General features: G+C 36.5%; 1 protein-coding gene across 2 annotated transcripts; it reads right to left on the bottom strand.

Moving 5' to 3' along the window:
* Positions 1 to 355: 355 nt before the first annotated feature.
* fkbp5 (FKBP prolyl isomerase 5) lies at positions 356 to 15,414 on the bottom strand. 2 transcript variants are annotated; one of them, XM_027007816.3, is made up of 11 exons: positions 15,207 to 15,414; positions 11,390 to 11,522; positions 10,551 to 10,695; positions 5,929 to 6,071; positions 5,059 to 5,173; positions 4,758 to 4,914; positions 4,444 to 4,534; positions 4,019 to 4,102; positions 3,535 to 3,720; positions 3,177 to 3,416; positions 356 to 2,156 (listed from the first exon to the last, which is right to left on the bottom strand). In XM_027007816.3, exons 1-11 carry the CDS (start codon positions 15,248 to 15,250, stop codon positions 2,058 to 2,060), a joined length of 1,437 nt encoding a protein of 478 aa, XP_026863617.1. In that variant the 5' UTR covers positions 15,251 to 15,414; the 3' UTR covers positions 356 to 2,057. The 2 variants fall into 2 exon arrangements, with proteins under 2 accessions (XP_026863617.1, XP_081574372.1); XM_081718246.1 differs by having other exon boundaries at positions 6,019 to 6,071.
* Positions 15,415 to 23,768: the final 8,354 nt, after the last annotated feature.

The following is a 23,768-nucleotide window of genomic DNA, read 5'->3' as shown; positions in this document are numbered from 1 at the left end:
TATCCTGTTTTTATCCACATTTTTAAAATCATCAGAATGTTCATATTTATATGAGTAAAGGAGGGGAATTGCTGAAAGTTGTCTGAAGTGAGTGCAAGACAGGTTTATTCAGTGATGCTCATCATGTTCTATGGTTGTACCTTGTTTTGTGGTTTCTGAAGTGAAATATTTGATGATGCATGTTTATTGAGTACATACTAAAATTTCCATACTCTAAACTATTTCCTACTAAATCTTCATTAAAACATTTGAAAATTAGAACAGAGTAGCATAGAATATAATGGAATTGAATATAAATTATAACCCTGCAAAATCAGAAATGGACAGCCTACTTTTATTTTTATATATATATATATATATATATATATATATATATATATATATATATATATATATATATATATATATACATACATACACACACACACACACACACACACACACACACACACACAATTTTTCATTCTTCTGTTAGGTGTATGGGCTAACATTTGATATGTAGCTGCCACCTTGTTGGCTAAATATCACATTTTCTTCCATATTAACATATTCATCTGAATGGATCTAATGGATTAAACTGACAGTCTTGTAAAATACCTGTTAGTTGTGATTGGTCAAGATATGCAATCAGTCGACATTAGATTTCTAATCAATAAGCACAAAAACATTAACATTATGCCTTAAGCACAAAAACACAAATGCAAAAACTTAATTCACTTCTTCTATTTTTTTGTAGATATATAGGCCTGTCTCTTAATGCATCAAAACTGTAAACAAAAAGATTTAACAACCAACATGAAATATTTGTGATTTCATACAGGAATATGATGATAATCTCAACAATCTGAAATGGGAAGGGACTTAAAAGTAAAATGCAATGCAAATATTTTGGAAATCGACATCCAACAGTTAACATGCATTTTCCAAAAGATTCACACTGATATCATAATTTTATTGGCAGCGTATTCTAATTAATCCTTGCTGCAATGTTTTGGAAAATGATTCTAGATGAAAGGTGGTAGTAATTTTTTCAGATATGTGGTTGAATGACCCTAGCACAAATGTTTTTTACACAGTAAAATGCAAAATACTAAGTAACAGACAATGGACTGGAGTCAAGAACATATCCTGTTTAACAGGTTTAAAGCTTGTTGTTCCTTTAAATTATGCTCCCAAGTCTAAGACAGACCCAGAAACCTCCACCAAAGCATGCAACAGCAGTCTCTTTAAATAAGTTTACGTGTGTGTGCATGTGCATGCACATGAGTGCATGCGCACATGCCTATGTACGAGTATGTGTTTGTATGCATGTACATGCAGACGTTTTGTGTAGACATGGAGATTCAAGAGACAGCTCTTCTGAGACCTTTTTTGACCCTCTGTGAGTATGCATGACAGCCACAGCCTTTCAGTCAAGCAGACAATCACCAATCTGTGTTCCCATAGGGAATATTGCATTGTGTCAATAGCAAAGACAAAACTGGCTAATGGGGACATTACAGTATTTTGGAGTCCAGCTGTCCATTGTGGTCAATTATCTAAGCATCATGAAATATCCCAACACATCTTCTATACACCACAACACTGCAAACAAGTTCTGCCAATTAGTAACTCACCAATAAATTGTTCCCTACAGAATAAAATATGCCCATATCCTGTATACAGTATTAGACTGAATTCTGTTTGCCACATCATAAAACTCAATTTTATTACATATACCTTGCAGAGATGGGGTGCATATGACAAAGGTTGAGTGTTAAATCCCAGTGGTTGTGCGGATTGCGCGAGGTTTATTTGTTGTTTTTTTGTTTATTTGTAGGAATGTGATGTAGGTTTACAGCCTCTTCAGTGTTCAACGCTCTTATTCACAATTTATCCTAGCATCATCCCCTTTAAGTCCCAAGTGGTAGCAATCACATCATGACATATCACAGCAGTTACATCATGTGGTTGGTAGTGAAGGCATGTGAAGGCTGGGGTTGATCCATGCCTCTCATCGCTGCCCCAACTCATCTGCTTCACCCAATCACAGGCACTGGCTGTTGGGATGTGTGGCTTTATGAGCCATCCTGACTTTGGCAAGGCCTTTTCACAACTAAACTACTATGATCCAACACTCCAACGCTCTCCTCCTTCTTCCTTTTCAATACGCCCACCTGCAGCCAAAACAGTTTAGTGAAATTTCTTTAAAAAAACAAAGCCTCTTGGAAATTCAGAACATAATTCTAGTCCCAGTACAGCTTTGGGCCTCTGCAATTTATCAGTGCTGTGCGCTAGAAAGACATGAAAATTGTAATATAAAAATGTTCTGTAGTAATATTCTTTCCAGTGAATCGAAATGAAAGGTTTACAACTTACAAAATTGTCTTTTTACTCCAAATAGTTATGAACCAGCCAAGACAATAGCCTCTTTTCTGCTATAGGGCTGAGCAGTTCTGAGTATAGACAGTAACTGTTCCAATCTCATTTACACATAAACACGGTTTGGCATAGAACACTTATAAGCCTTGTACAGTACAGTTAGCTAACCATACTCAGAGCTGCAGGACCGTTTTCGTTGTAAGAATTAATCACATAGAGTTTTATTGACTGGTTCTACACATTGGAGGTAAGGCTTTTCTTGTTGCCTTCTCTCTTGTTTGAAACATTCAGCATTTGAATACATCTTTTGAGGTTTTGCACACATAAGCAATGCTAAAAACATACTAAGCAACTCTAAATTATGCACCCTTTGTCATATTCAGACACATGCAGTGACCAGAGTTGTTTAGTGATTATGACAAGAACCCGTTGCCACCACAAATACTTCTTGGCATGCTCAAATCTTCATAAACCTGCTTAAAATGACATAGGCTATTTTTAAAAAGTAAATATGAGGTGTAGTCTACATTTACAACTTTAATAAGAACTGTAATGTCATTTGAATGAAATCAAGCTTTCTAATACAATTCCCTCTTCAAACATTAGGAGGCTGAGGCTCAGAATACCAAATTGTGTGTTAAGGAGAAAGTATGTCCCGCTGAAGAAGATGGTTGGCCCCATAACATTTTAGCTTTCAGCTGGGTAAGGTTCACCAAAGCTACTGTATAAAGGTAACTAAATTATACAACCTTTATACAAAATTATAAAAACTCTTTAATATTTTAGAGTTATAGAGATCATGACAATGTACATACCTTGGCATCATGTTCAGCGAACCTCTGGAACATGTTGGCATAAATCTTTTTATCACGCTCATGGTGTTCCCGCATTTTGCGCTGGCAGGCAGCAATCTGGCAACGGGCAGCACGGTTTGAGGGGTTCACCTGCAGAACTTGCTGGAAGTCCACCAGGGCAAGACTGAATTCATTCTGCAAGAGACGAGCCTCTCCTCGTCTATACAAAGCTTTCTCGTTCTCAGAGTCCAGCTCCATCACCTGTAGTGATGTGACCAGAGCAAAATGATCCAACAAGATACATGCACACGTTACACTGATTCAGTCTTCACTGCAGAGCTACAGCTGTGGGGGTTCACCCATCACTCAGGTACTCTACCTTGTTGCAGTTTTCAACTGTTTGAGAGTACTCTCGTAGGCGTAGGTAGCACAGAGCCAAGTTCAGATGCGCCACCAACAGGATGGCCTGGATGGCCTGCTGCTGCTCCTTGCCAACTCCACACTCCATCTCCAACCATGATATTATCCGCTGGTACTGGATGATGGCATGGTGGTACCGCCCAGCCTAAAAAGAATGCCCATACATATTATCAAACACCTCTGTACAACAGCTTTGTGCAAAAAAAAAAAAAAACAATCCCTCACAGACATCCCAACTAATATTGTGAATCCATTACTCCAAGATACATTAATGGAATAATTTAACAGTATAACAATTATGTTTACATTCTAGTAATTTGATCTTTAAGTAAAGAAGTATGTGCTTTCAAATTAGTTTTATAGTTATCATTACAACTGACACATGAATATGGTCCATATATAATTTTTTCCTAAGGGGAGCCAAGTTGAAAAATTGTTCTCACCTTGAAGTAATGGGTCCCTTTCTGTTTAACCAGAACTGCCTGGTCTAATTTATCATTCAAGTCCATTTCCCAGGATTCTTTGGCCTGTGGAACATGAAAATCAGCTTGTGCATTGTTCCCTGTCTGAGCACTAGAGGGAGTTTTTTGTCTTTCTGTTTTCCTGATATAAACTATTCCTAATCATGACTCTACATTAAATATTGATCTGACCATTTTTTCATTGTTGTTGAGGAATCCAGCTCTTTCAGTTATATTTGAAATAAATATATGCTTACAAGAAAAACCATTTGAAGTAGACTTGTCTACATTTCTTTTGGTCTATTCCAAGTTATGTAAATACAAGACTATACAGATCTTCATATCGGTTAACACTACATTATATTCTGAACTAATTATAAACTTTGGTTCTCAGTACAAGGCTGTACCTTCTGAAAATCTTTGAGGGTGACCTCATACAACAGCTCTGCATTTGGACCAATGTTATATTCTGGCTTTCCTTCTTTTCCGTAGCCATATCTGTAAAAACAGAGTATAATACATTAACAGTGGAACTTGTAAAATGTTTTAAAACAAATTTAAAATGGGCTTATGCAGTATCCTATTTTTCATATATTTACATATGGCTATGTGAAATGTATATTGGAACGTGTACTTTTATACTTAAGATGTATATTGCACAAATGTTATTTTGACAATTTTATTGCAATAAATGCAATGATTGGCCAATCCCTGAACTTACTTTGGCTTTAAGTATAATAGACAGCATTCCCCTTTCTGCATCTTCTCCATGGCCCGGTCAACTCCCAGGGGAATACTCTTATCTTCACTCTCACCCACCACAAAGGTAACATCTCGTTTCTCAAACAAACAACCATCACACCTTCCTTCCAAGTGCACTATGTCACACAGGTAAAACAGCAGGTTTGTATAAGTTATGTTTATGCTCAAAGCAATAAGGGCAAGAGTATAATATCCATGTAATAACTATACTGTGAAACATCAGACTTTATGTAAGACCTCTGAAGGATAGTTAGATGTACCATGGACTGTGGCCCCTTCATTGGGATTGTTGTAGCCTTCACCTTTGACCTTTATTCTCCTCAATATTCCACCATCCTCTGTAAGCTCCTCCCCTCTAAAGCTGAGTAGCTCTACCTGAAGAAGAAGGCGAGAGAAATAATATCACCTGATTACTGCTATATTGTTAAAACATTATTCAAGTGTAACAAACTACTTTTTTATACCATTTGAGCTGCTGTAGTGTTAATGGTTCTGTTCTGCAACCTTTCTATTGATCTGTATTAGTGTGTAGAGTGTTTTAATGTTTTGGTCCGACATATATGTTTGTAAATGTGTGTGTCATACTCCTGAGATTAAATAAGAAAATGAGTAAGACTATAGGAACTGAGCAGTTGCCACTTACTCAGATCTACACTGACCTGGTCTTATAAAATCTTCAATGTATTATGAAACACTCAAAGCAAGACTATAGACTCTGGGGGAGAATGAATACAACTTTGTTCCTGCTGCTATATATAAATTCAGCAAAGTGTACAGATTTGGAACCTAATGTGATAAGCTGCCTCTCTTTGTTTTTATATACTGTACATATAATTGAAATAGCTGAGGGTAGCTGAGGGGAGGGGGTTGAGGGAAAAGTGTGCTGGTAATTATGTTATGTTTACATGTCCTTTTGCACAACTGACCAGCTGAATTTCCTACTTGGATAATAAAGTTGAAATTTAAATTTGAAATTGAGTTAAACTAACTTCAAGGAAACTTTAAAAACTTTTTTCATTTACTGTCCTGGTGTTACAAAACAAATTCTTCCTACCTAGTCAGACACAAAATCATACTGGAAGCATGTATTTTTGTGCAAACAAATTGTCTGGGGTGCTCTTGGTGTTTACCTCAAACAATAAAGTGGAGTTAGGAGGGACCTTTGGGGGACTGCCAGCAGACCCATAACCATATTCAGGCTTACATAGCAGCAAACACACCTCTCCTTTCTGCATGGAGCACACACCAATATCCCATGCTTTGATCACTTGGCCTATGAGAAGGAAACAGAGAAGATTATGAATGTGTAATGCTACATAATTGTACCAGTTATGTTAATGTCATCCTAAAAAAGTAATAAAGACGTTCCAGACTACCACTAGTGCACGAGTTGCACTGCTGCAAGAAAAAGCTTCCGAACCCTAAAATGAGATCTGATCTTCTTCAAAGTCATAATCATAAACAAAGAAAGACTTATTTGACAAAAACACACCAAAATATATATAAAAAACACAAGTATAATTATAGCTCTTCACAAGATTTCTACTGCAGCATGTGCCCATATAAATAAAAATTATCAGATGACCTTAGAATAAATTTTTCTGAATAAATAAGCTTAATTAATAAGGAAAGGGTTTCTAAAGATTTGGGCTACCAAGCCCATTAGTTTATCAAGCAGATAGTTTGCAGAAGTTCAACAGGATTGCTCCTCTGAATTGGATTGTGCATCCTGCAAAACTCAGTGCAGGTGTGTCTTGTAGAGTCCTCAATCATGTGACCCTATGGTGACAACTAGGGATATACAGGCCTCTCCTGCACCTCAGAACATCAGAACATTTTTCATCAGTATGAAAAGGTTTAATATGCATACATTTACTATACAAGACACTGAACAAGAGGAACATTCAATGAGAAGAACCCTCTGGCCTCCAGATAGCCACTGTTGCCCCTTTCAAGTCTGCTAAACAACTTAGATGTTACACATTACTAGTAGATCAGTGTTTGATAGACACATGAGACAAAACCTTTGGGCAAATTTACACAGCATTATATTTGGATACACTTCGTATAGAATCCTACATATCAGAAAACATCAAAACCTTATCCCAGTGTTGCGTGATGGTTGTTCTGCTACCTCAGGGGCTGGATGGCTTGCTATTACTGAGAAACCAAATAGGTCCAAAATATATTAAGAAATTCCGCCACAGAACATTGGAGTGTCTGTCTATGAATGCTTGTTTGTCAATATCACAGGAATAAACAATAGAGTGCCTCAAACAAAAGAAATTCTGTATTTTACAATGATGAAGTCACACCTTCCAAGACCAAGACATAGTCTCACTGACCACTATAATGAGGTGGCATGACCTGATATTGGACAATAGTAGCTCACAAACATTCTTGTAATTGTGTGTAACTGAGATCATGAGAATGTAAAATAAACTTGCAATTTAATAGGAATTATTATTGGGCAGTGCATTGAATTCACTGGAAACCGGCAGAACAAGTGTGCTGAATGTGTAGAATGTATGCTGACAGTAATACAAAATGTCCTCTTTAAATAAAAAGACATGCTTGTCAAGATTGAGTTAAACGATCATTAAAATAATGGCTGTAGTACTGTAGCCTGGAACTGCTCTAGATGTGCTACATGTAAATTTATTAACATAGCCGCTAAAATAACTGGCACATCCCTCCTCATGCATCACTGCGGAAGTTTGTGTGTGTGTGTGTGTGTGTGTGTGTGTGTGTGTGTGTATATATATATATATATATATATATATATATATATATCACACACACACACACTTTCCAGTGATTTCAGATTTCAGTGAGCAACTGTGTATCTGAAGCACTTTGCTTGCATGGGTGATGAAGGCCCTCTTTCTACAACGATGCTGTCACAATTAGAGATCGATGAGATACAGCACAAATGCTATGGCAAGGGGGAGCCAGGCCGACCAGTCAGAGGGGAGTCATCATCACCCTCAAACTTTAAAATTGGGAACCAAGATCCAATGAACCCATGCACTAAGCTCAACACCAGAGCTGCTGATCTGAGATTGAAGATCATGGCTAGGCTGGGCACTACTCGTAGCAGACTACCAAGACCAAGTGAAGTACCTGTAATACTGCTGAAAGGTGTGAATGCAGCGCCATGGACGATCACTACTGTGACCATCACCCAGACCAACTAGCTGATATACGCCACAGCAACAGTGATACTTGATTTGCTTGGCTACAAGATGAACATCATCAAGGAGCAGTGTACTCCACAGAGAAGGAGATTGTAGGCCAAGATAAGGGCAACATTGTGAGAAGTTAGCCAGCTATCAGAAATGCAGAAAAGCATGATGAAGGTACCTGAGAAGTACAAGCTGTCCATACCTGTGGTCTTGGAGACTACCAAGCAAAGATTAACAGCAATGGCTGCCCAGCTGAATAGGAACACAAGAGAAGTAGAAGCCAGGAGAATAAGCAGGATGTTCTCCATGAGCCATCCAATGTGTACTCTCAGCAGGGTAACAGCATGAGAAAAGACTCAGATAATGAACAATACTGAAAAGGCATATGGGAGACATTACACAACAACAATGCCCAGTGGTTACTGAACCTGAGAGTAGACTATAGCAACCTCCCTGAACAGAATCTAGTAACCATCACTTTAGCAGAGGAACCAGGTGCTAATGGATGGAACCCACCCTGAATAGTCTACCAACCGATAATAGTCTACCAGCCAAAAACCAATTACCAGCCGATAACCTGCCTCTGCACAACATGGAAGCTCATGTCAGGCATCATTGCGGCTGAGTTAAGTAGGTAAATGGTATTAGCAAGAACACCAAAGGAGCCGAGTACCCACTACTGGTGAATAAAACAGTCACTCGAGAGTGTAAGATAAGACCTGTGCACTGCCTGGATTAACTACAAGAAAGTCTATGGTGCATTACCCTACACATGGATCTTAGAATGCATCAACGAGACTCCGAGAGCCTTCAAAAAGAACTCAATAGGGCTGTGGAAGACAACCATAGAGGCCAACTTCAAGCCAACTGCATGAGTCAACATCAAGTACAGGATTTACCAAGGAGATGCCCTGTACCCACAGTTGTAATGCATAGGCCTGAATCCCTTCAGTGATATCACCACCAAGAGTGGTTATGGATACCATCTATGGAATGTAGCAACCATCAGACACCTCATCTACATGGATGACATCAAGCTGGATGTCATATGTGAACGAGACATCAACTCACTAATCCATCTTACCAGGATCTCATCAAAGGCTATGGTGAGATAGAGCAGTAGTGGAACGATACTTTCCCAGCATCTGTATTTATACAAAATGTCATTAATTACTTTAATTAGAGCATTTCAATTAGTACTATGAGGAGGCCAATATCCTGATTGAATTTTGACTAGTCAGCTAGTTTAGAACAGAAAACCAATCGTTTGCTTAAAGACATTTTACTCAGTGAACAGTTTTCCAGTAAATGGTATATTGGAAATTGGTCTGTAATTACTTAACAGAGTTGTTTCCAGATTTTTCTTTTTTAGGAGAAGCGTCACAGCAGCAGTTTTCAGTATTTTAGGAAAAGATACCTGATGTGAGTGAGGTGTTTACTGTCTGAACAAACTATGTTATCTGCCATTGTGTGAAACACATTATTTAAAAATATGCTTGGTAAAGTGTCAAGGCTGCAAGTAGATTATTTGAGGTAACTCACCATATTGTTTACATTTTCACTGTTAATAACACTAAACTGGGAAATTTGAACCATTACATCTTTACATTCTGATGGAAAGGACATGGACTAAGTAGTGTATATTGAAGTATTAACGGCTTGTCTGATATTGTTGATTTTAGGAAGCAAACTCATTACATCACTCAGTTGATACTAATTCAGGAGACATACATGTAGTAGAATTTCTGATTCACAAAGAAGTAGAATGCTAGTAGAATGCTAGTTTGTAAACTATAGCAAAAGTAATTTCCTACTTGTAATGTTACTGTTGATCATTTTGGAGAACAAGGATGATCTAGCTTTGTCTAACATTCTATTATAATCATGCAGTCTATTGTTGAAGACTTCTTTGTGATTCAGAAATTTTGTTTCACATCTGTGTTCATCTTTCCTACATTCTTTCCTATGAATTTCAACAGAAGTATTATTTCTCGGTAGTGCTTTTTGTTGGCATGACATGGTTATAACTGGTGCAATCTCATCTATAACACTAACAATTTTTGAATTGAAGCTATCATGCAGTGCATAAGTAGACTTGGATGGGTGCATGCTGCTATTTATAAACCTCTTCTTAAAGCTAATGTATATGCATTGTAGTAACATTTCAAGTATTAATTAAAAAGGTTTTAAAATATATTTACTCTACATAATATATAGAAATCAGTTAGTTTATGACTGTAAAGCTATGAATTGGGAGACTTCACTATATTATTTGTCGTCCCCCCCCCAAAGTGTAAAACACCTTGATCTTGAGCTTTATCTGCTAAAGGTATACAGAACAAATGCTTCCTCTCTTACCAACTTAAAAGTTTTTTTATATGACTTCTTATACACATCATATCCCAGGCTTTATGTTCATGATTTGTGATCAGATAAACAGTGATAGCATGTTCAGGATCATTTGAATCTTTAGCGCTGTGAAAAAAGATATAAGATGGGATGATTAAATCACAACCAGAAGCTGGTGAGGTCAGTTGAATGTAAAGATAAAAATCAAACATCATTACCTTTGCCCACATTGAAGACAAAAGGCTCCTTGCGGTCATAACTGGAGTCAAATTTCTTCCCATTAAGCAATTTGCCAGTGTAGTGGACATACACCTTGTCCCCAATCATAGGCCTATCCCCTTCTGTACCATGACTCTTCACAATCTGTCGAGGGGGAGGAAAAGAGTAACAAATATCCATCATATTGTTCAGTTATTCTGCAGTTTAATTCTTCTGAAATCAAATAATATAAGCCAAAGTATTCCAAGTGAAACATCAAGGTGAAGCTCTTTTGCATTTGTATCTAAAAAAGCAACTGCTTGTGTCAAGATCACATCAAGACTGTTTCAATGAAAAGAGACATTTTGGGTAAGGACATGTTCCATCACTTTTTCATTTTCTTTTCATAGACCTATATTTCGTGTTTCAGTTGAACACTATTTGTGGTCTGTATGAAACTATTATTCCAAGTCAAAAATGTTTCTTTAGGCCCTTGCTAAAAATGTCAACAGCTGTATTTGTTTAATCTGCATTAAAACAGTTGAACATGTTCCACTCAACATATTCCACCCATCTGACAGTATGACCACTTGCACAATGGTAAAGAAACAAATGTCACATACATTAATTTAATGAATTAATTAAAACAAGGACCAGATAATATATAATAGTGTTTGGTGCGACAAATATGTTTGAATCCAATGTTGAATCCATATATCAAATGTTTATCAATTATTTTGTCAATTATTTTGATGACCAGAAGCTAAGACATCAGTAATGCATAATAAAAACAATATGCAAATTAGGATATCATAACTGAGATGTAAAGAGGGTGAACTAAGGAGACAATTTGACTAACCTTGCAGACTCCCTTGTCCTTGTTTGCTGTGATGTCTATACCCTCTGAGGCAAACAGTGGAATACAGGACTGGCTAGTCAAAGACTCATCCTCAAGTGTGGCCATCTCAGAACTCAGACATGTTCTAGTTCCCCTAAAATGCAAACAAATCAGAAATGTTATGCACAGCTCACCATATGCACATATCATACAGTAAAATGGTTCTTTATACAAAGTCCCTGGTGGGTTCCTAATATAAACGTGCATTTTAATTTATGAAAATTGAGAAAAATTAAAGTAGATGTGGTTATAAAATGTGCGGACATGTAAGATAGATATGTAGATACCTATAATAGATATATTAAAAAAAAAAATAACATAAAGACCAGTGGTGTGGTGATTTTTTTTTAGTTAATTTAGTTAATCTGAGAAACCCAGGATCTACTGTAACACATTCCAGAGCTCAAGTCATGACGCCCTAGAACAGTAATTCCAATCAGTAGACTAACAATACTTAACCAAGTGCCATATTGTTCATTTGCATCTTTCATTATTGGGTCTGACTTTATTTGTTGAGTGAGCAGTCTAAGATATCTGAGCAAATTAACAGTTTATTTGGATTGGCATCATTATTTGTGCATATACAAGCCATTCTGTGTTTCAGCAGAATGTGTTGGACGTTCACTCCCCATGCTTACTAGCTTTCTTTGTGAAGTTAACTTCATAAACCTCTAAAATATGGCCAGAGTAGCCTCTAACATTGTAGGAGCTCTTGCACTCAGTTGGAAACATTCATTTTTAAATTGCCAGTGGGGAACTGCATCTCTCTATAGAATGTTTTATAGCTTTCCATTAATTTTCATTAATTAATAAATAAATAAATTGAATGATTGTTATGACAAGTTACAAAATACCCACACCCACATCTGGTAATTAGCCACATTAACATCTTGTAATTACAAGGTCAAAATAGCTGCAAATTTAGTCTATTAGAAAGTGAGGTAGTGAGACATGCCACCATAATCTGGTCTCACAATACATGTTAAACAGTGCTTTCTGATTCTAGTGGCTTCTAACTGTGATATTTTAGTATTATTACAGAAAACCAGCTATTTTAATCCTGGATTTATTTATTTAGTATTTGATGATTCATGAAATATCTTCACATACCACAGAATTCCTTAGAATTCCCTAGTTGTACAATTACTAGTCTGTGAAAGAGTTAAAATATACATATGCTGTAATATTCTAATTACACAAAATTCTACCCCATAGAATAACCTATATTCGTACAGCATAGCTATGTTGGCACATTCCCTTCCCTCTTTCCCCGTCATAAATCTGCTCCCCTCTTCCCTGCCTCTTCCATTTTGACATATGTCCAATATGGAGAGATAAAATCATAGAGGAGAGGAGAGAAGAGACACAGGCTGTCCTAAACAATGCTAAAAGGCTGTTTATTCCTGTTATAAGAATAAAATCTTCATGACAAAAACACAATGCAGAGTCTCCCTTGTCCATAACCACTTACACTTGTGGTGACTGAGAGAGTTTCTGTGTCTTTCTTTCTAACCTGGTCTTTGTCTCTTAACTTATCCATAGTCACCTTGGTCTCGCTCTCTCTTTCTCTGTCTCTCTCTCTGTGTATGTGTGTGTGCGTGTATAGGAGAGGAAGCATGTGTGTGAGTGTACACTAAAGCTCATGAGTGTGCAGGGGAACACTATGTTCCCTCTATTCACAGTTCCTGGCACAATCTGATGCCGTATACCAAATTTCAGCCTTCACATCATGGCTCAGACACATTGCTCTACCATTTCACCTCCAAGTGTTAAAATAAACAAGCTTATCATTCTATTCCCATTCAGTTTAGCATTTCACAACAAACATTACCAAATGTGAAAGCGACCGCAAGTTCAAATTTTACACTACTATAGGTACAGTACAGTCTAACTGATCAGTCTAAACAACTAATTAAATCAAAAGAAGCTAGCAGCATAATTGCTGACATTATTTCTACCGTGATGCTGTTTGGTTTTTAATTAGGCTGAATGGTTTGAAGTCATAAATTTGGAGAAGACAGGTGTCTCACGAGTATTACGTCTGCAGATGGACTGAAGAGGTGCAGGAGCATAAACAGATCAGAGAAGAGAACATTCAGTCCAGTCCTGCATGATACACACTGTGGGACATGGCTCTCAATCAAAGAACTAAGTGTAATGTTTATCTACACAAAGACACAGACACTCTCAGAAAAACATAACAGTTGCACTGTGATTTATATAGCATAAATATAGCAAAACATTCTTATATATATGGGTTGGTAACAATGACATAAAATAATCCAAACACTTGTGGGTGCAAATACACACACACCCCAAAACATCATGCAGGAGATTAATCTATACAGTGCAGATACTCACATTAATCCAGATATTGCAGATACTCATATATGGAAAATAAATCTGAGTACTAACACTATAATAAGATTTGTGGATGTTATTACAAAATTATTAAAAAAAAACAAAAAACCTAGATGTAGCAAGCTGAATTTCATTTATGTCTCTGGATGGTCCTGAAACAAAATGCTACAGCACAATTAACAAAATATCTGGCCTATTTGTAAACCACATTTACACAGCCTGTTTATCTGTTTGTCCATCTGTGTGCATCTTGTTGAGCATACACAGTCACTTCTCTAGCTGTTCCTAAAATCTTTATCCTATTGATAACTTATCTGTCCATCATTTATGATACAATCTATCAGCCTGTCTGTGTTCCACCTACCACTCTTTTACAGGCTGATGTGTCTTTACTTGATTACTTGTACCATAATTGAAGTAAACCTCAGCTCAACAGTGTGGTGTGAGCTCACCAGAGCTTCTTTAACAGAGATTTTTAAAAATGCAGGTCCATTTTAATCAGTCCGCAAATATACTTTCCAAGCTAAAACACACAAACACAAGCACGTTCTCTGTGTTCTTTCTAGTCCTCTGAGCTTTAACTCACACTTTTTTATTATGAAACAAAAATGTAATAAACATATTTATGCAATAACATTTCACTGATGAGAGTTTACTGTCTTCCTTTTAGGCATTATTTCCAAATTAGGAGTTGCATTCTGAGTGTTGCAGTCAGTCTTAAAACAGAAATATTGCAATAAGCATGCACTAACATTTATCTAGAAATACCTTAAACGCTGAATTTATTCGGTATGACAGCAGGACTTAGAAGTTAGCACATTAACACGAACATTTACGTTCTTGATTGACTAGGCTATTTTTATTATGCATCTTTGATTTCTTTGATACCCTGCTACATCTCTAAGTGGTTGGTCGAAATAGTAGCTTAAACATCGGTTTTAATGAGACTGCTCGAGCGTGTCCCTGCAGGAGTACTTATCTACGAATTCGAGTTCAGCGAGTTCGAACTCTTGCATCTGTATAAAAGACAAAGGTTTGGCCCGCCTGTTTCTCGTGTGGTACAGGTTGTACGCGTTTAAAATATAATATACTGTCGGTACTGCTCATCACATAACCAATAAATGAACACGATGTTATAATATGTGTTTTGGAAGCTCAAATTAGTTTATTGAAATTAGTAAACAAGCTCAGTTACAATGACAATTGTTTTCCAATTTTAAAAATAACACGTCGTGAGTTCTTCAGTTATTCTTATTATGTTTTGATTTTGATTTAAGAGAGATAATATGTTATTATTTCCCTAGAACATGGAGCGTTTTGTTCCGTGACTATCGCGAGCTCTTACTCTTCAGCCACATCGTTATATTAGATCAAGTCACGATATGGTCAGGTGAAAGAGCATGAAATAAATACTTACAATATTTTTCTTTTGTCGCCCGTCCCTCTGATATGTGTGCCCATATATCCTCATGTAACTTCAGCAAGTCTTACTGGCAAGTGCAACATGTACCTACTGAGCTTGTTAACTGCGCTGTGCGTGCTGGTGTAAAGAAGCCCGCCCTCTCATAGCAAGAGTACTAAATGTTCTACCGGCAATATTTTAGGCTGCACGATACTAACAACTATCAACGCGATTGCCATAGCCTCATGGACTGGCGAAATGATAGAGACGACGTAGAGAGGAGATGGCGTGAATGAGGGGAGGGCAGTGAAGCCTATAGTAAAAATTAGGAGCAGGTATTGTAAACTATCCACAAAGTAACTCAATGTTCCGGCTGTACTGTAGCTTTCTCTGATGAGAACACAGTGTCCTAGTAGACACCCTGACCCGTAACCCATTACGTGCCGAGCTGCCGCTTGAGTGGGAACAGCCTGTACAACTGTGTGCGGTCGACGTCCTGATATGTGGTATGAACACAATCTGAACATTGTTTAGATAAATGCAATGATACATTTTAATTGTCATCATAGGATAAAATGCCCTTGGTTATTTTTTAATTGTTATCATAGGATAAAATGCCCTTGGTTATTTTTTTTCTGATGGCTGATTACAAGGTCGTTTGCGATATTTGAATTCTAAACAGTTATTCTATTTATTCAGTTTATCCTTGGCAAAACCTTAACAAACGATATCGTCAGCAATGTCTTTTCACTTTATTAAATTAAATATTAAAGACTGACTGTTGGTTAACACTGTCTTCATAGAGTAAATAAGACGACAAACTGAATGGAATAGTCTAGTAGGCTATAATGTTCGACTCAAATGAAAGGGAATCAACAGTATTATGTCAACAAAAAATGAAAATGGATTACAAGAAAATAACCAGATTATTGTGAATAAGACTATTGTGAAAAAATTCTAGTTTTTAGGCCGAACTAAAATAAGTTAAAGGCCAGCTACGTTAGGATACACAAGAATAAATGAGCAATTCTGTCAAATGAGTTAGCTAGGTTTAATAACGGCACGGTTTTTGTGTACAACACTTGATGCGGCCTTGAGGATAAGAACCAAAATAACATGCTGTTACTTAAGTATTTTCAACATGTTTGTTCTCTTTGTGAGAGGAGACATCATGTTCCCCTCTCTGATCATCCTGAAATCTAAGGCCTGTCTGGTTTTAGATCCTCTTAGTTATATCTTTATACCCCTCAAAAGCTCAAGACCTAAGGCTGTTTCACTGTAGTAAACAAAAATACTTTGCAGTGTTAGTTAATTAGTTAATTATTGGTGTTACAGAGTGAGTGCCTATTTCATAATAAGCATGTGCTTAGTAATGTAATAATTACAACTTTGCAAAATTTACTTTTGCCAATAACGTTTTGCCAAAAACCACCACATACATACATATTTTGTGTATGTTGGTGGTTGTTTGTCAATACGTCATGTTTTGAAATACCAAGTTGCCAGTACTGCATTTTGCTTCTTGGACAGACAACCACTACAAGTAACATTTTAGAGGATAACAGAATTAAATACTGTCTAGAATTTATGTGCAAGCAGCGGTTGGTGTTCAGCAAAGTGCAAACTGTTCATTGAGGATGGCACAAGAACCAAAGAATGAGCAAACAGGGGCTATTTAAGGACACAGATTCAGAAAAGATCATTACAAGTGGGGCTATTCCTATACTTGCATAGCACAACATTTTTAGAGCACTTGCTGTGTGTTTAAGAATTACTCCAGAACATTCAAAACTACTTTTTTTTTAAAAAAAATTTTAAAAATCCTAATCATTTGAATTTCATAGATAGGACAATGATACTGTTTACAATGAAAGACAGTTATTCAGCAAGATTCACAAAAGGAGCCACTTTAATGAAACAGAAAGATGGCGTCAACTCTCTTTCAAGCAAAGCAGCAAACCCAGTTTGATACCCTGCTAGCATGTTATAATGTGCTTCTATGTTATGCTTCTTGCAAAATTAATAAATAAATAAAATAACCACTGGTTTTGGAGAACATTATTCCATTCCTTAAACTATTTTAAAAAAGGATATTTTTATACTGTTTGATGAAAGCAATATCAGTTGCTGTTTCTTCTGAGATATCTGAATCTCTAAATCTTGGAAGGACAGCTCAACCACCACTTAAAGTATTCAAAATAAAAAATAAAGTGAGCATTAGTCCAATAAAAAATACTCTGTAAGGTCTATGAAGAGATTTGGTGTGAGCCAGCTAAAATGTTTTTATTACTGTTGTACGGTAGACTCCATATGATGGAGACGGTCACCCCCTGAAGGAGAAGTAGTGTGACAGATGACCCTGAGGAAGATAATGTGTGTTCCAGCTGCTGTGCCAAATAGCTAGCTCATTGGTCTGTTAAACAGAGCACATGTTTATAGACTGAGGTGTGGTTTCTGCCATAAACCTTTACTCCCACTGCAGTCAGAAGTGGGATGGTAATGTGAGGTCATTGGGAGTGCATTGATGATTAACTTCAACCCCCTGCTGTAAGTGGACAGTGTGGACCCCTGGTGAAGGGCATGGGTGTGACCATCGATAAAGGTGGATGCATGAGGGACACACTGAATATGTGAAGTGCAGGGGTGTGCCTGCTGAAGGACAGGGCAGTATGGCAGAGATTGTCACCCCCTGAAGAAGAGGGCAGTGTGACAGAGACTGTCACTCAGGAAGGTAAATGTGTGTTCTGGATGTTTGGTAATCAAATCATGTAGAACACCTTGCATTGTTAGCAAAACAATGTCTCCCGCTAAAACTGAAATTTGCTTCATTATTTGCTTATTTAAAACTGTTTAGCACAACTATCTGACTTAACTAATAAGAGTGGTTCTTAGTTAGTATTAAATATTTAATACTATTCTTCATTTTGTAGTTATACATTTATTATAAAACTTTAAAACAAAAATAAATCCATTGAGGAAAAGTTAACTGAGTTAAAGTAAAGGCTTCAAATCCCTCCATACCTAAGGTATTGTATTATGTAGGCCTATTACAAATGGGGATTTTGCTGTTTCACTCAAATTTAAAACATCTGTGTTGCTTTACTCTTGGGTCAAAGGAAGGTAAAGAAACAAAAACTTAGCTATGCTGTTTAATTGGGATTTTAAGGGCTATAAGATTTGGGTTGCAACAATTTAAAAACAAACAAAAATATCTGGGAGTGGTTGTGAATTAGTTGTACGCTGCAATTTTAGAGAACTATTACAATATAATTTTTAAAAAAGACAAACCCATAGTATGTAATAGTAGTGGTTAATTGCCTTAAATCTGTAGCCACAAGATTGTATGACAACTCACACTGGCCTATGGCTTCTAATGTATCATGTTTGCGCATCTTTATGTTAAAACCCTGTTGTACCACATAGAACTACATAATGGTACAGAACTACATACTGAGCCACTTCGAAAAAATCATCCTGAAAAATGCACACACACACACACACACACAGAGACATGTTTTAAAGTAAAGAATACATTTTTCCTTTTTTGTATTAATGTTTGTAATTAATGTCATGCACTAATTACTTTCAGTATTTCTATACTTAACATTGTCAGTTTTTGGCAATTTGTATCTACAAAAGTCTTGCATAAGGAATAGTCTGGATACACTATTGTCTTTTTCTATTGTTTATGTATATAGCATTTACTATCTTTTTTATCTTGTAGATTCATGTGGGTGTATATATATATATATATATATATATATATATATATATATATACTTCACAACAATTCTGAATATTTGTGTGTGTGTCTCTCTCTCTGTACATAAATAATATATTTCTCCTGAATTCCCCTGCCTGCACTTTTCTGAATGGAAATCTTGGATCTTGTTCCAGGGATCGGCTGTAGCCACTCACCTAGTTTGGGGCCACAGCCACTAGTTCTCCAATTACTCTAGAACCCAATGTTGCCTTCACCTTCCACACATTTTCTTTTCTTTGGTACTTATTGGTTCCAAATTTTTATTTATTTTTTATTTTTTTAAAGAAGTTTGCTGGAGATATATATATATATATATATATATATATATATATATATATATATATATATATATATATATGCGTGTGTGTGTGTGTGTGTGAGAGAGAGAGAGAGAGAGAGAGAATACATTTGTCTTAGAACATATTCACAATATTTCCAAATAAGAAAACACAGTATGTTTTGTTAATGCATAAAATAAGGTTTTATAGGCAAATAAACTGCTAATATGTCTATCAGTGACAGTAACAAAACTGAAGCGTAATGATTGATTTGTTCATACACTGTATTTTGACATGCTAGGTATCAGTTAGTATCAGAGTTCATTAAACTAAAGAGTAAATAGAGAAAATAGTCAACAAAGATCCAATATATAGTCTATCCGGGAATAACCTGTTAATGTTGTAGTCCCCAAGCTCATACATTAAATATATTTTACACACTTTGGACTTCAAGGCAGAAAAGAAATAAGTGCTTTATAGAGTAAATAAAACCTTGCATAAAACTCAAGTTCCAACAAAAATTAACAAAATGCAGGCTCTGTTAATCAGAACAGTGAAAAGGTTTATCTGGGAATGACTCTGTTGGTCCATGTTACAATCATTAATCAGAAAAAGTAATAATTTATCTTTAGGAAAAGGTATTTTATTGCAAAATAAAAAGTTTGATTGTCCTGTCTTTGTGAAAATAACTTATTTGTAATGCACACTAGGTCTCTCTCTCTCTCTCTCCCTCTCTCCCACCACCCAGCTCACTGCATCCACATGTTCTGTAGCTATTGAATGTCCGAGCCTGAACAGGCTACATTCCTTAGGTGCACACAGCCTCAGTAATGATTGGCATTATAGCTCACTTAACTGATTTAATATGTTTATCCCACCTGTGTAAGCAAACTGAACAGTGGGAGATTTGATTTACTTCCTAGCTTGTGCACTTCCTAGGTCCACTGACTATACCTACTGATTAAAATATTGAGCTAATTCTAAAGTATCCCTTAACTGAAAATTAGGGTTTCACACTAAATATTGTACTTAAGAATCAAAAAATAATAATAAGAGCAATGCATTGGGTAGATTGCATTGCTACAGCAAAAGTCATGTATGATAGTCTACGAGTAATTGTCTATTAAACGAATATAACGTTTACTGTTGTAGTTGCATAGTCTGTTCATTTCTGTCAGAAAAGCATCTACCTAGTTATGCGAATCTTGGAGTTGGCAGTTCTGTAATGTATAGAATGTATAGAAACCATGTATAATAACATACATGAATAAAAGTATGGGCATAACAACTATCAAAAAGCATAAATCGTGTGTGTTTGAAATATTTACGTCTAATTAGGGTTTTATCTGACACTTTTATCCAAAGTGACTTATAATTATGTCTGAATACATCTTAAGTAATTGAGGGTTAAGGGCATTTCTCAGGGGCCCAACAGTGGCATCTTGGCAGTTGCCTAGCCATCAGGAAATGTGCAGTAACCTACTAATCTGTTTGAAAATACTCTGAAGCTACCCCATGTGGTTACACATAGCCTATCCATGTTTCACGTAGCTATAGTATGATATCTAATATCTATGGCTGAAATATTTAATTTTTAAAACAATTTTAAAAATGTTAGGAACATGCTTAATGAAACAAAAATAAAGCGAGGCATCATGATGCCCTGTGATGAGGATGAGGTACCCATGTTATGTAACACACTTAATGTGCTTAAACCTTACTAAGACTGAATTTTTGACCCCTCTCACTACTCTTTCCCAAAGGGTTGATGGAATCGGGGTGGTTTAGCTAGCCTATATTTTATTTAACTGACTGCAAAACCAAACCAGTTCACTTCTAAATGTAAGTTTAAACGCACTCCCAGCAAAATAACAAAATAGGAGAGTAAAGATGTAGGTTGTTGCATATCTATATTTTAACATTTTAATTAGCTTAATGATATCAGAGCCTATTAAAAATGTAGGCTGTGGATTTCGGACCTTTCATTTGACATTTTGTTCTTACCGAAAATCAGCTGACAAAACAGCTAATGAATTTGTCTTGCTAGCTAGCTAGCTAGCAACTAGCCTGTATTCCGCCTTACAATCTTTTGCATTTGGCCTCATGAAATAGAGTTGCACCTCGTGATAAAATGAAATAGCTAGCTAGCTATTTATTGATCATATTCATCGTGTATAGAGTCTCAATAATGTCGGACTGTCGAACACCAATTGCTTATTTTGATTTGGTCCGCTAACCTCAGAACTTTGTTAGCGGTATTTCGGTGCCACTAACTTAATGGTTAACTTAATGGTTAACTTAATGGATCTATTCGCCTTTATAAAGTGTTTATAAATGATAATGAATGATCTCCGTTAAATTGCCGTTCTTGGCTAACTAGCTTGCTAGCTATTTTGTTAAATTGAATATTCGCCGAACGGAGTAGTGAAAACAGCCGAAGTAACGAACTACAGATTACCTCCCACTACATACTATATTGACTTTTGTTTTCATCGTATAGCCTAATATAAGGGGAGACGACGCTTTGTTCCTTCTTTCAAGCAATATTCGATTGTGTTGCATTAGATAGTAGTTAGCTAAAAAACGTCTAACTTGTATCATTTCTTCTGACGTGCTATGTTTTGTTCCTTTCCCCCCAGCAGGTTTGTTCTTTGAAGTTGAAAGTGCATTAACTTAAAATGAGAGGCTGGTTTTCATTGTCATCTGTCCCCATTCTGCCAGTGTCAGGAATTATTTGCAGCCTTGAAAAATCAGACTTTACTTTTCAGATGTATTTTTTTATTTTCTGTGTCTTTCTGGAAAACTGCTGTATCTCAGTATTTCATTTATCTCATGCAGAACTAAACATTTTTTTTCTCCACTCCAGATTCTTTAAATTAAGACTGTCCACTAGATTGTAAGGTTTATGTGTGTAATTTGGGTAATATTGGGAACAAGAATGAGTTGGAGAGGGCTTTTGGATATTATGGCCCTTTGTGGAGTGTATGGGTAGCCAGGCATCCCCCTGGTTTTGCATTTGTGGAGTTTGAGGATCCAAGAGATGCTACAGATGCTGTCAGTGAGCTAGATGGAAGGTAAGATGAATTAAAGTATTATACATCTTCACAGTTATGCTCCCAGTAATTAACTGAATCTAAGTGTATATTTTGCTTTTCTGAAAGCCTCTCTGGAGAAATGGTAGAAACTAATGAAAAAGAAGGAACCTACAGTGGAGAAACAGAATGATGAACACATATCTTTAGAAGATCCTCTCCATTCTCCCCCTGATGCAAAATTAGGAGAGTTGAAAGCATCAAAATGTGCTGAACATTTTACTGATACAACAGATACTGATCACATCTTGACATCTGTTGAGCAAGCAGAAATAGCAGAAGATGATCAACTTACTGAACCAAAAGAATTCCTTGGCCATGTGCCCAGCACTCCTTTTCAAGAGTACACAAATATACAGATCAATGCAGCTGGTCACAGAAGAAAAATGGGCTCGCTTCAGACTTTTGAAGGAAAAAGAGGCGTGGAAGATGAAGATGGTGACGTTTGTCAAGAAGAGAAAAATATGCCTCTTGCAGATATATATGACTTATCAAGCACAACAAATGAATTCAGTAAAGATGACAAAAATGAGGTAAAAAAAATTAAAGATGGGTCCACAAAATATTCCACCAGAGAGGACTTTACCCTGGTATGTTCAAAGCAATATATGCATTCTGAATTATTCTCTCAAACTAATGAACAAAATGTATCTACTAAAACACCACCATCAACAGTGCTAGAAAATTCAGACTCCACGGAAGATGACAGGAATAGAAAAGAGAATACTGAAGTAAGAAACACAGAACTATGTGCAAAAATCCAAACAAAAAAAAGAAGAGGTTTTGATCAACTCGGATGCTTCAAGGTGAACACCAGCAAGGTAGTGAAAGAAAAGAAAGACAATGGCAAAATGTGTAAGATACAGAAGGAACAGAACATGACGGAAGAGAGATGTTCTGAAGAAATCACAAATCTAGAACCTACTCACCACTTATTCACAGAACCACACAGTGTTGAGAGTAAGGTGTCACTTGACATCCTTGACCAATCGTTGATCTAATTAGCATTTTATTCCCAGTTCCACATTTGCCATTCAAAATAAATGAACCGTTTTATGCTTTTATACACAAATTTGTCTGCCATTTCCTTCCATAGCAGTTATATAGTGTCTCAAGCATGGCCGCCGGCCCATTGTCTCCTGAGCATGCCTTTCTTGGGGGTCTTCGAGTTCCTTCAGCACTAACCTGATCAACAAATCTACCCAAACCTCTTGTACATCCAATCAATGGCTCTGTTCCTTCCCTAATGTCAACCAAACGGCCTACCCTCAACAATCCCCAGATAACTTCAGCCATGTATAGCAGTCAGCAATGTTAACATCTAGAAACCAACTTCCTGCCAATTCTGCCCTCTTGACCAACACTCAGCCTCTTTTCATCACAACTAGCTTGTTGAAAACCAAATTATAGTAAGTTATAGCTTTTTTACTTCAATGTAATGGCT

The sequence above is a fragment of the Electrophorus electricus genome, chromosome 7, assembly GCF_041902795.1.
Source record: "Electrophorus electricus isolate QZ-2024a chromosome 7, ASM4190279v1, whole genome shotgun sequence".
NCBI classification, from domain to species: domain Eukaryota; kingdom Metazoa; phylum Chordata; class Actinopteri; order Gymnotiformes; family Gymnotidae; genus Electrophorus; species Electrophorus electricus.
Note: the sequence above shows the minus strand (reverse complement) of the source record. Positions and strands in the feature narration are given on the sequence as shown.